Below are 13,082 nucleotides of genomic sequence, written 5' to 3' on the forward strand. Positions count from 1 at the left end.
CGGAACATCACCCCGAGTTCCCGGTGATAAGCGGAACATCACCCCGAGTTCTCGATGATAAGCGGAACATCACCCCGAGTTCCCGATGATAAGCGGAACATCACCCCGAGTTCCCGATGATAAGCGGAACATCACCCCGAGTTCCCGATGATAAGCGAACATCACCCCGAGTTCCCGGTGATAAGCGGAACATCACCCCGAGTTCTCGGTGATAAGCGGAACATCACCCCGAGTTCTCGGGCGACCAAAGCAGACGACAACAATAATAGTGTTTGGTATTTTAAAGTACTAACTGCCGTTGTAGTAGGGGAACATGATCCCCTTTTTCACTTTGCCCTGGTACGCTGCACGACTTCATGGGTGGTCTAGTACTATACCTGACAAAGACCTTCTTTAGAACTGCTCCTTTTGGAAAAACAGTGGGCAGCCATGCATTAAAAAAGGAAAACAATGTTAACTCTTTGATATGATACTACGGAGCCCCCGAAGGGACATGGTAAAATTGAATACATTTAAAGTTTTGAAAACATTGCAGCCATAATTAAATTTCACTTGGCAAATCCTATAATGAACCTTAATACCTCTCATAAAAATGTATCTTGTGGAGAAAAAAACACAAGTCAGCGGCAGTTCTGATTTATATCAGGACAAATGGATCCTTACATATCATTACGACAACATGTTTGTTCTTGGTTTGACAGTGTAGACAGATTCCAACATTTATAAATATCTAAACGTTTGCGTACAGTTTTTGAATTTCGTACCTTGAATGTCCCAAAATGTTATATGCACAAGACAATATTTAAAATATTCCTTGATAAAACTGCAAACCACAATTTTTTATTTACGATTTTCGCAGCAAGTATACATCTACATGTTAGATAACATACAATGTGTAGAATGTTTGTATGACTAAACACAACTAGTGTAACTGTCATTTTTTATGACGAAACGTGAATAATAAAATCATCAGTATATTGGCATGAAATGTCCACACCTCAAGCAATAATATTGATTTCAAATGGTCACAATTTTGTTTTGTAATTAAACACTACATGTATAAGTAGCATGGACAACTGAGGATTAAGGGGACAACTATCAATGAAATTTGACAATAACCGTCCAGTACTTATAATAACAATCTTCCGCTGTGTAAATCTTAGATGACCGCCAGCTGATGGCCATCTTCTTTTTCGGACGAGTCTCAAAAGAAGCATGCATAACTTAAGACTAACAGACATAATGAAATGTTAAGAACGTTCAAAGCTTTCTAGAATAATGACGGTAAAAACCTCAATAATAATCTTTAATAATACCAACAGAGGGCGCCTGACAACCACGCAAAAAAGGAATTTAGATAACCCCGACAAAAACTCGATGTCCCTGAAACTAGCCCGGAGGATACACGAGTAGAGTAACGTTCCCGGCTACACACGGTCGATTGTATAGTTCAGGATGATACAGGTCAAACAAGCTATGAGGCTTAACATTTGTCATTTTGTACACCATTTGTAAAAAACGAGAGAGGGGCGGAGAGAGAGGAAAAAAACAACCTATTGAAGCTTTCGGAATGTCTGATCTACATCATAATGACCCTTTTAGCATATTGGTCAGATGTATTCGACACTTTGTTGAATATGACGTCATCGAACGAAAGTATCGATTTCATCATATCATGTTGAGTTGTTTCATAAACTTCATAAAATTTAAAAACAAAAACTCGATCTGAACATAGATACATAGAGTTGAAAAATCTCGCATTGGAAAAGACTCACTAAAGATAGCATGTGAATAGAGCTTAGCTAGTACGGGGTCTTAACTCATATCTAACTCAATATTCTTATACATAGGATAAATACCTCGCGGTTTTTGTCTGTTAAAACTTCTTAAGTCAGAATAAAGCTAGTCATATTTCATACCTAAAATCCAACGAATTTTGAGAAGGTCATGTACCATATGAATTTTGTTGTCAAACTAAGACATTGTTTTGGACATGTTTGCTCAGACGTCACATACCAAATCTACGTATACTGAAGAAGTCTTACGTGGAAATCATAGCTTCCAAACCAAAGTGTGCCCGTTTCCTCTATACAAACACAATGTATGTATGCAGATGTATCAGAAAACAACTGCCGCAGAAACATGCCTTCGTTGCTGATGAGAAAAATGGTGTTCCTATCACACACAACAAGATTCCCTGTGTTATCATATGCAACATCCTCTGGACTCCAAGCTTTTGACACTTTAGATTGGTCAACAGTCGACATGGCACCTTTGTACATGAAAAGTTGCTGAAAGTGTTTGTCAATCACTAAGACGTGGTCTCCATCAACCATTGCTATGTTTCCAGTGATTCTACATTCTGACATCCTGCAGGGTGACACACAAAGTGGCTGACCAGAACTCGACGTCGTCGTCTTAAAGACCGTTTTCCCGTTGGTTGTCAACTTCGTTAGCGCTCCTGGTCCTCCAATGAGAATGTGTTCATCCAGAGTAACGCAGATTGAATGAAGCTTATTTATAGTTGTGTTGAAGCGATGGATTACTTTTGTCGGAGTCACTTCTACGATTTTCCCATCATACGAATGAGCCCAGCAGTGATGGGTCGTCGGTGATACGCTGATACCCATAACATAGCTTGTTAACGTTAACGTGACATTTCGTTTCTTTTCACCTTTATTGCTTATAAGTGTAATGTTGTCATAACACGCGCAGCATGTCCAGGCCTCTTCGCCAATAACACTCATATCCAAGACAGCAAATGGAGATTGAAAATCTGCAAGTATCTTTGTTGTTTGACAGCGCGTTTTTCTGTGCTGGTCCTGCGGAAGTAGTGGTTTACCTAAATCATTCTCCTTCTTTCGTGTCGCTAGCATTCGCGGTGCTCTTTTGTGTTTCGTGATATGCGGATTTGTCGCAGCTGCTTTGTCGAATTTGGTATTAGCAGGACAAATCTTGCATGGTTGTGACCCGGATGAATCTTTCAGCATGTTCTCGGAAGCCTTGCGCTCCGTTGTCACCAAACCAAAGGCGTGTTCAATGGACTGTAAAGGATACAGATTTGGTCTGAAAGACACATGCTGGACGGCTGGCACTGATGGTGGAGTGTTATACATGTGTGTGTCCACTTCTTTTTCAGTGTCATGGATCTGGATATCTGACCCTGTTTGAACGGATTCTTTGCACTCTTTGAGAAAATTACAAAATCGTTCTTTTCTTCGGTAAATATCCTCTTTGTACTGGCTTAGCAGCTTCTCATTCTCCTCTTTAATTTCCCTAAAGATTGAAATCTTTGTCAATGTATAATCATTAATTTCTTTCTTCAGTTTTTCAGCATGGGCTTTTGCAGCAATACATAATTTTTCAAAATTGTCTGCATTTTCCGATAGTTTTTGGTCAACAGACGCCAAATTTTGTTGAAATTCATTGCTCTTTGTGGATTCTGAAGTGTCAATGAAATTACGAATTTTCCCCTTTTTTTGTGGTGTAAGATCCTGTAAGTCATCTAAGTTGTGTCCTCTATGGATGGTTGATACACACTTAATACAGGCTAACTCCTGACAGGTAATACAATAAAGTTGAAATATCTTTTCGCTGTGAAAAGTGCAGTGTATTTGCCCTTTAGTACGTACGGGCATTTGTCCTTTAAAAAAAAATGTTGTTTTGGTAGCCATTGTCCACTACACGCCTCAGACAGCTCTGGTATGCGCAATGGTTTTATTCATGTGTAAATTCCAAAGATCTGAAATCATCACAAAAACAATATACAATGGGAAGTCAACATGTTTAAAAATAAATGTCAACTGATACGATATTTTAATGCACACATTCTGCATTCAGGATTATGACAGATGCAGGTGATATGACCTACTTACTGTTTAAAATTTCGTCTCATCCCATTTCCCAGGCCATGCAATACGAATAACACACTAATATAAATAACTTCGTTACGTTGATGTAAACTATGATTGAAGTATTGACGATATTGTGTTCAAAGTCCAAAGACCAGTAAATCGAATCGGAGATAGATTTGCTTAACCCTAGCCAAACAGCCTGCCAGCCACACATTAACAAATACAGAGCATGCGCATTCATGTTTTAAGTACAGTTTACTGTAATGACATAGCAGACGACAAAACGCATTTAAACTACGATACAGAGATACAGAGATACAACCTTTCTTATTATTGTATTTTTTCTCTCTAAAATATCGATTTACTGAGAAATTATTCATAATTCATCAGTATATGTAAAATGGGCGTTTCAGCGCAGTCCCCAGTCTTCACCAACCCCTGTACCAACCTACAGCACTACTCTTATCGGGTGTTACCGAGTTTACCTATCACTGTGCATACACCGTCACATGCCTCGCCACTGTCTTTTATTCAAAATGCTTTGAAGCAGAATAAATGTAGAAAGGTTATGACATATGCGGGGTTGTATGTACCCACTTACCATGTCATCGTCGAGTGTAGCCCAAGTACAGGCTTGGGTTTTTTGCGTGTCTGTTCATTCACAATCAACAACAAGAAAGAAGGTTTAACTGTGCACTTTTAATTGGGAATCCCCTTCTTGTCCAATCTGACGTGCATACATTATGTATGTTCGCCAATATTTTGTCTACCTGTATCATGCGTCGTCTGCTATGCCGCACAGCTGCTGCCCAATGTTCGTGAGGATACCTGGATTTGCTGCGGTACTGTGTTAAGTGTAGATAATTGTTTACATCGTGTATTTAAAAAAATATTTTAACTTAAATATTGACTTTGTGATATTTTATATTTTAATCGAGAAGATCCTTTTTTACCGTCTATTTATGGCTACATTATCTGGCCTACGGCCGACAGCTTATAAGTCATGTTTTATGGTATGCTGTTTACATCACAGGGACATGATTTGTCCTGATAATATTCCTCTCCTATCTCTCCTCTTGATGAGTCAGAAGAGGATAATTTATCATGACGATCAACATGACCCTGTGCAGCACATGTTGTTTTATTTTTATCTGCAATACACATTTGTATTCTGCCGAGGAAATACTATCACCACGTGACCTTATATTTAGTTGCAATGCACCAAGTATTGATGTGCACCCCAAAAATAGTAAAAGCATTGGTACTGTGCATGCACAAGATGACGCGTATGATACTGTTAAACTTCTCACATGTAAAACAATCAATGGTGTTAAACATTTTTAAGTGGAAATGGTTGGTTACACTGACCAAACACGGGAACTAATCACAAACATTCTCGCAGACATCGTGCGTCAATTTCAACATAAAAGGACACAAAGCGGAAAGGCATGACAGAAAGCCAAACGGTCACAACTGTTTCTTCAATTGGGTTACACCTTTTATAATCTTAGATTCTTTCTTTTTCTCTGTTTTCTTTTATAGATCATATGTTAAGATTTTAGCTTCATGATTATTAAGTGTTTCAAGTCAGGTGCCGATCTTATCGATGTATATGAAACAAATATTTCATTTTCCCCTATCTTCTCCTCCTAGGTATATCTGGTGTCCCTCAAATGAGGACATATCTGACAATGGTTCTGCTTTTCCTGCCCATTGCATCCATGAATCAATATTGAATATTTAAAACTTGCACACCAAAAATTAGCTTTCTGCAGTTAATAAACAGTGATACAAGCATGTACACGTTTGGTGATAAATCTGATGCCAAAGAAAAGGTAAACTTTTAGCAATGCAAGTTTGGGGATATTCAAATTGCTGCCAAACTGGTAATATATTTTTTTACACGAAAACAAGAATTGCAAAAAACATGCATCTGATTTTTTAAAGTTATTTTTTTCATATGCATGTTTGCTATTAAAATTGACCATAATTTGTAAAACTTTATAAAAACCACTACTAGATGAAAATAAGATTCAAACATAATTTTGACATCAGAAGAATGTATCCTAAAAGCAAAAACTTCAAATTCGTATATATATTTTTTATTGTTATGTATTTTTATCTAAGAGTAGTCATTTTTAATCCTTCGACTGTATATTTGGCTTTCAATTTAAAAAAATATGAAAATATTTTTAAAAATGAGATATATAACTGGCATTAATGTATTTAGTAATGCTTCGTTAAAACTCAGTTTGAGACGATTTTAAATTATCAGTCATAATGGGCAATGAATAAGGCTTCAAACATTGAAAATTTTGTTTAGCACATTTTTATTCACATGAACTTATAACAGTAAACTGTAAAGAATCATATTTTCACTGGCCGTTGTTAATACTGTGATTTTGCTCACAGCACTTTTGAATTTGTGTTGAGAGTTCCTTCATAAGAATTTTTTCCAGACCGATCATCGGAGCCTCTTCTGCCATAGATACGATGTAGGCAGCACCGGAAAACAGAACCAACATACCAGTGAAATAGCATATCTGGAAACAAAAGCATATCTTCATTTCAGGAAAGTATATATATACGGCAAAACATATGTAGCAGCCTATCCAGTACACTACCAGTTTGCTTACAACAAGCACATTTTGATTTTCCCTTTCCCCATTTCCTTTCAGAATTTCTTCATAGTATCTCCTCCTTTATTTGTCAATAAATCCCTTGATGTTATGAAAAAACCCGTTATAACACCAACATCTTGCTGAACAAAAAAGTGGCTTTACTTTATAAAATGAAACCGTGTTTTACTGATGCCATTGATGATTTTTGGAAGCATAACGTGTGTATGGCAGGAGGGGCAGGATCAGAAAACAGAGTCAATATGATAGCATTATTTTGTTTGCAACTGCATGCACTGCATACGTAATTGTATGATATAGTTATTGAATATCAACTATTGTCGCGTTAGGCACTAGGCACTGACTTCCCGCCGATTGCACAGAATCGAATCCCAAGGCTAATCCGGTATCGCAAATTATCCAAAACTTCATGTTCAGCAACTGTTCTTCTTGTTTTCATGTCATAACTCATGGACTATATCCTATAGGGCAGAGGCAGACCCAGAGGTCCAATCTGGTAGAAAATCAAAATGCATCACTTCATTCCTAGTAACTTCATTTATTACCTCTTTTAGAAAAATCAAGGAATCTGATTGGTTAAATACTACAGTTTACCAAACCGCATTCGTAAATCTCAGGGGGTATCCGAAAATCTCAGGGGGTATACGGTCATATCACGTGGTTCTCAGCAGTAATACGGTGGAATCACTTGATTTTTCAAGGGTTATACGGGTCACGTGTCTTTGTATCTTGCGGCCGGGCATCGGGAGACAACTCGCATTCGTCGTCTGCTTCGCTGTTTACAAAATGGCAAAACGTTTCGCTTCGCATACTGATGAGGAAATACTCTCTTTGTTTTTATTATAAGACTCAAAGGGGTAATACATTCGTTACACGGATTAGTATACCAGGTTATGGGGTGGGATTTTTATTTTCACCCACATACTAGGTCCCTTAGTGTGGGGCAAAGCCAGTCCTTGGTTATACGGTTAGATTATTGTGCTTATTTCAAGCAAATGAATGCCTAACAGCTGTAGGAATGGGGTAATGATCTCAAACATGTCCATGTTATGACCCAGGGACTAAGTTATCTGGGGTTCCATAGACCCTCTGGTCATTCCTGGTAGCTTACTTATATACCGGATATTTAAACATAAACAAGAAGCCCAGAGGGCCCGTATTGCTCACATGGATCTTTATATGCCAAGCAATGGTATAAATGGCTATGGGTTTAGGATCTAAACCGTTTCAAAGTTATGACCCAAGAATTAAGTCCCTATGGATGGGGCCAGACCATAGAGTCAATACTAATATATGACTGTGTTTATTTCTTTATGCCTATCAAATTCATATATATGGTTATAGGGTTGGAATCTCATATGTTTTAAAGTTATGGGCCTGATCAGACTCAAGGGTCAATAGTAATATAACATTGTGTCGGTTTCTTGATGCCCAGCAATGATACATATGGTTAAGGGGTGGGGATCTCAACCGTTTCAATGTTATGACGCAAGAAGTATGTCCTTAGAGGTAGGACCAGACCTCAGGATCAATTCTAATATTATAATTGTGCTTGTCTCTCGATGCCAAGCAATGTTTTTTTTACATTAATTTGGTGGGGATAACAACTGTTTCAAAGATATGACCCAAAATATAAATCACTAGGGGTGGAGCCAGACCCAAGGGTCAAATCCAGTACATGACTGTGTTTATGGATTTTTGCCTATTAAACGTCTATATGGGGTGGGGATCTCATCCTATTAACAGGTATGAACCATTAACGACATGTCAGGTTTCGGTGGCGTAGGAACGTCAGGGTACCCAGAGAAAGACAATCAACGTGCCGCAAGTACTTGGCCCACGTAGACTTCAAACCCGGGACCCAGTGATAGAGGGCGGGTGATCATAGACAGTAAATTGCCTAAACCGTTCGGTCACTTATAGAGCCACGAACTCACGAACATAAAATGTTCTATTCGTGTGTACTTTCTTTCATGGTTTTGGAACTTTCAAATTATTTCGCGGGTAAAAAAATTGTCCAAAACTAACATTACAACTTCATCAATGAGAGAGGTACAATCTTCTTATTACCCAAGGGAGATAACCTGAGTTACAATCTTACCTCCATATCCAGTAGCACAGGCAAATATAACCCAGGCCAGGGCGACACTCCAGGAAAAGTGATTTAAGGCCACGTTAATCACACTTGGTGCCAAGGGGTGCATTGCAACCATGGTGATAGTAGTAATAGAGGCCATATACAACACAGTCCTGTCGCTAAGGAAACAGACCATCCAATCAAAACTACAGCCTGTATAAGGACAGAAGTTGAAGTTTCAAAAACAAAATATATAAACCACTGCAGATCCGACAACATCATTATATTTTCCCTACACTAGGTGTATCTCAATTGCAGTCATTCAATTTCTCAATTAAATTAATTTTCTATAAACAAACTTGAATTTTATATTGATAGGTATGAGGTATGTTTGTATATATATCTATGATTATATGATGTTACTGAGTGTCAAGTAGTAAGATTTCAATTTCAGTTTCAACTAGAACTGTAAGCCAAAGGCTAATTAATACCCCCTGCTCCTATATAAACCAGAACTGTAAGGTACAGGTTTACTAAGGCAAAGCATTGCAAAGCAATCCATAGTCTCCCACAAGTAATGATTTCTTTATTGACTGAGCTGTACACTTATTTAAGTATACAGGTCACTGACATACTTCATGTATAAGGAATTTTCAAGAAAGAGCCATAGCTTTATCAAAAAGGGTCAGGACCTTCCCAAAAAGTATCTTACCTTGTGGTTTCCCCAAAACGTAATATATACAGAAGTATCCAAACAATGTATCTTACCCTGGTGTATCTCCACAATGTATCTTACCCTAGTGTATCCCCACAATGTATCTTACCCTGGTGTATCTCCACAATGTATCTTACTAAGGAGTATCCCACAGTGTATCTTACCCTGGTGTATCCCCACAATGTATCTTACCCTGGTGTATCCCCACAATGTATCTTACCCTAGTGTATCCCCACAATGTATCTTACCCTAGTGTATCTCCACAATGTATCTTACCCTGGTGTATCCCCACAATGTATCTTACCTTGGTGTATCCACACAATGTATCTTACCCTGGTCTATCCACACAATGTATCTTATCCCGGTGTATCCCCACAATGTATCATATCCAGGATCTTCCCCACAATGAATCTTATCCTGGAGTATCCCCACAATGTATTTTATCCTGGTGTATCTCCACAATGTATCTTTCCCTGGTGTATCCCCACAATGTCTCTTCTCCTGGTGTATCTCCACAATGTATCATACCAAGGTGTATCCACACAATGTATCGTATCCTGGTGTATCCCACAATGTATCTTTCCCTGGTGTATCCCCACAATGTATCATATCCAGGATCTTCCCCACAATGCATCTTACCCTGGTGTATCCCCGCAATGTATCTTATCCTGGTGTATCCACAAAATGTATCTTATCCTGGTGTACTCACACAATGTATCTTATCCTGATTTATCCCACAGTGTATCTTACCCTGGTGTATCGCCACAATGTATCTTACTAAGGAGTATCCCACAGTGTATCTTACCACGGAGTATCCCCACAATGTATCTTAACCTGGTGTATCCACACAATGTATCGTATCCTGGTGTATCCCACAATGTATCTTCCCCTGGTGTATCCCCACAATGTCTCTTATCCTGGTGTATCTCCACAATGTATCTTTCCCTAGTGTATCCCCACAATGTATCTTTTCCTGGTGTATCCACACAATGTACCTTATCCTGGTGTATCTCCACAATGTATCATACCAAGGTGTATCCACACAATGTATCGTATCCTGGTGTATCCCACAATGTATCTTACCCTGGTTTATCCCCACAATGTATCTTACACTGTTGTATCCCCACAATGTATCTTGCCCTAGTGTATCCCCACAATGTATCTTGCCCTAGTGTATCCCCACAATGTATCTTCTCCTGGTGTATCCACACAATGTATCGTATCCTGGTGTATCCCACAATGTATCTTACCTTGGTGTATCCACACAATGTATCTTACCCTGGTTTATCCCCACAATGTATCTTATTCAGAAGTATCCCAACACTGAATCTTATCCAGGATCTTCCCCACAATATATCTTACCCTGGTGTATCCCCACAATGTATCTTACCCTGGTGTATCCCCACAATGTATCTTATTCAGAAGTATCCCAACACTGAATCTTATCCAGGATCTTCCCCACAATGTATCTTACCAAGGAGTATCCCCAAAACGTAATATACACAAAAGTCTCCCGACAGTGTATCTTACCCAGGAGTATCCCACACTATATGTTACCCAGGAGTATCCCGACAATGTATCTTACCCTGGAGTATCCCCACAATGTATCTTACCCAGGAGTATCCCCACAAAGTATCTTATCCAAGAGTCACCCTACAATGTATCTTATCCAGAGTATCCCACAATGTATCTTATCCAATCCCACAGTGTATCTTACCCTGGAGTATCCCCATAATGTATCTTATCCAGGAGTATCCCACAATGTATCTTATCCAATCCCACAGTGTATCTTACCCTGGAGTATCCCCAAAATGTATCTTATCCTGGTGTATCCCACAATGTATCTTACCCTGGTGTATCTCCACAATGTATCTTATCCAGGTGTATCCACACAATGTATCTTATCCTGGTGTATCCCCACAATGTATCTTATCCTGGAGTATCCCCACAATATATCTTACCAAGGAGTATTTCCACAATGTATCTTACCAAGGAGTATCCCACAGTGTAGCTTACCATGCAGTATCCCCTAAATGTATCTTACCCTGGGGTATCCCCCACAATGTATCTTACCCAGGAATATCCCCACACTGTATCTTACCAAGGAGTATCCCCACAATGTATCTTCCCCTGGAATATCCCCACAATGTATCTTACCCAGGAGTATCCCCACAATGCATCTTACCCAGGAGGATCCCCACAATGTATCTTACCCTGGAGTATCCCCACAATGTATCTTATCCAGGAGTATCCCACAATTTTTCTTATCCAGGAGTAATCCCATAACGAATCTTATCTTGGAGTATCTCCACAATGTATCTTACCCAGGAGTATCCCCACAATGCATCTTACCCAGGAGTATCCCCACAATGTATCTTATCCTGGAGTATTCCCACAATATATCTTATCCAAGAGTCACCCTTCAATGTATCTTATCCAGGAGTATCCCACAATTTTTCTTATCCAGGAGTAATCCCATAACGAATCTTATCTTGGAGTATCTCCACAATGTATGTTACCCAGGAGTATCCCCACAATGTATCTTACTCAGGGGTATCCCCACAATATATCCTACCCTCGAGTATCCCCACAATGTTTCTTACCCTGGAGTATCCCGACAATGTATCTTACCCTGGAGTATCCCCACAATGTATCTTATCCAGGAGTATCCCCACAATGTATCTTACCCAGGAGTATCCCCACAATGCATCTTACCCAGGAGTATCCCCACAATGTATCTTACCGTGGAGTATCCCCACAATGTATCTTATCCTGGAGTATTCCCACAATATATCTTATCCAAGAGTCACCCTTCAATGTATCTTATCCAGAGTATCCCACAATTTTTCTTATCCAGGAGTAATCCCATAACGTATCTTATCTTGGAGTATCCCCACAATGTATGTTACCCATGAGTATTCCCACAATGTACCTTATCTGGGAGTATCCCTATAATGTCTGTTGCCCTGGAGTATCCCACAATTTATCTTACCAAGGAATATCCCAACAATATATATTTTACCAGGGGGGATCCCCAAATGTATCTCACCCAGGGGTATCCCCCAATGTATCTTACCAAAGAGTATCCCTACAATGTACTTACTCAGGGTATCCCCACAATGTATCTCACCCAGGGGTATTTTCACCATATATCTGATCCAGGAGTATCCCGCAATGTTACGTATCATGTATACGTAGTGTCCTTAACAATGCATCAAATATATATAGCTTACCTTAGACATCCTCACTCTGCAGTCTGTCCTGTGTAGAACGTAGCTGAGGAGCACCCACACAATGTAGGGAGCGATACGTGTGTACATCTTGTTGCAAAGCGGGGCGTGCTGGCCATAATAGTTATCTGTGTGCTTTGTCACTGTTGTGCTGGATAATAAACGGATTTAGTTGATTTTAAGAATGTAGACATGTTATGTCAACTGAACCGAATGTTATGCATATTTTTCACCTTGTTTCTAAAAGATATCTTGTGGTAAAATTGTGGTAAGCAACTGGACGCTTATATATATTTATGATAAATTGGACATAGATGGATAATTAAAAATTTGGGACAGGATACAACGGAAACTTTGATTCCTGTATCAGCATAATGCTTATCAAAATAATAAAAATTGAAAGTTCCTTCAATATGTTGCTTAACCATAAAATTCTAAATCTTCAATTGAATTTTCAAATCAATATTCTTCAAATTTCGGGTACTTTCCTGATAGATTACTAAAAAATATACATACTTATAATAATTAATTCTGCCTAATGTATAAAGTTTTAGTTCGATCCCTCTA

At 38.9% G+C, this 13,082-nt stretch overlaps 2 protein-coding genes across 4 annotated transcripts; both read right to left on the reverse strand.

The window, feature by feature from the left end:
- Positions 1-6: 6 nt before the first annotated feature.
- LOC110464015 lies at positions 7-4,544 on the reverse strand. 2 transcript variants are annotated; one of them, XM_021519024.1, is made up of 2 exons: positions 4,456-4,544; positions 7-3,742 (listed from the first exon to the last, which is right to left on the reverse strand). In XM_021519024.1, the coding sequence occupies exon 2, from the start codon at positions 3,672-3,674 to the stop codon at positions 2,022-2,024; it is 1,653 nt and encodes a 550-aa protein (XP_021374699.1). In that variant the 5' UTR covers positions 3,675-3,742; positions 4,456-4,544; the 3' UTR covers positions 7-2,021. The 2 variants fall into 2 exon arrangements, with proteins under 2 accessions (XP_021374699.1, XP_021374698.1); XM_021519023.1 differs by lacking the exon at positions 4,456-4,544 and adding an exon at positions 3,876-4,066.
- Positions 4,545-6,182: 1,638 nt separating this feature from the next.
- Positions 6,183-12,574, reverse strand: LOC110464028. 2 transcript variants are annotated; one of them, XR_002464461.1, is made up of 3 exons: positions 12,519-12,574; positions 8,595-8,783; positions 6,183-6,397 (listed from the first exon to the last, which is right to left on the reverse strand). XR_002464461.1 is itself a non-coding variant. In XM_021519038.1 (3 exons), the coding sequence occupies exons 1-3, from the start codon at positions 12,432-12,434 to the stop codon at positions 6,261-6,263; spliced, it is 372 nt and encodes a 123-aa protein (XP_021374713.1). In that variant the 5' UTR covers positions 12,435-12,461; the 3' UTR covers positions 6,183-6,260. The 2 variants fall into 2 exon arrangements, 1 of the variants encoding a protein (XP_021374713.1); XM_021519038.1 differs by lacking the exon at positions 12,519-12,574 and adding an exon at positions 12,389-12,461.
- Positions 12,575-13,082: the final 508 nt, after the last annotated feature.

This window comes from Mizuhopecten yessoensis, unplaced genomic scaffold, assembly GCF_002113885.1.
Source record: "Mizuhopecten yessoensis strain PY_sf001 unplaced genomic scaffold, ASM211388v2 scaffold10951, whole genome shotgun sequence".
Classification (NCBI taxonomy): domain Eukaryota; kingdom Metazoa; phylum Mollusca; class Bivalvia; order Pectinida; family Pectinidae; genus Mizuhopecten; species Mizuhopecten yessoensis.

What these genes read in the sequence shown, in the direction of transcription:
- LOC110464015 (XM_021519024.1), bottom strand. Translation starts at nt 3,674, where the DNA reads ATGGCTACCAAAACAACATTTTTTTTTAAAGGACAAATGCCCGTACGT.
- LOC110464028 (XM_021519038.1), bottom strand. Translation starts at nt 12,434, where the DNA reads ATGGTGAAAATACCCCTGGGTGAGATACATTGTGGGGATACCCTGA. An exon ending in ACATTGTGGGGATACCCTGA is followed by an intron (nt 8,784 to 12,388) that starts GTAAGTACATTG and finishes GTCCTTATACAG; the next exon opens with GCTGTAGTTTTGATTGGATG. An exon ending in CTGTGCTACTGGATATGGAG is followed by an intron (nt 6,398 to 8,594) that starts GTAAGATTGTAA and finishes TTTTGTTTCCAG; the next exon opens with ATATGCTATTTCACTGGTAT.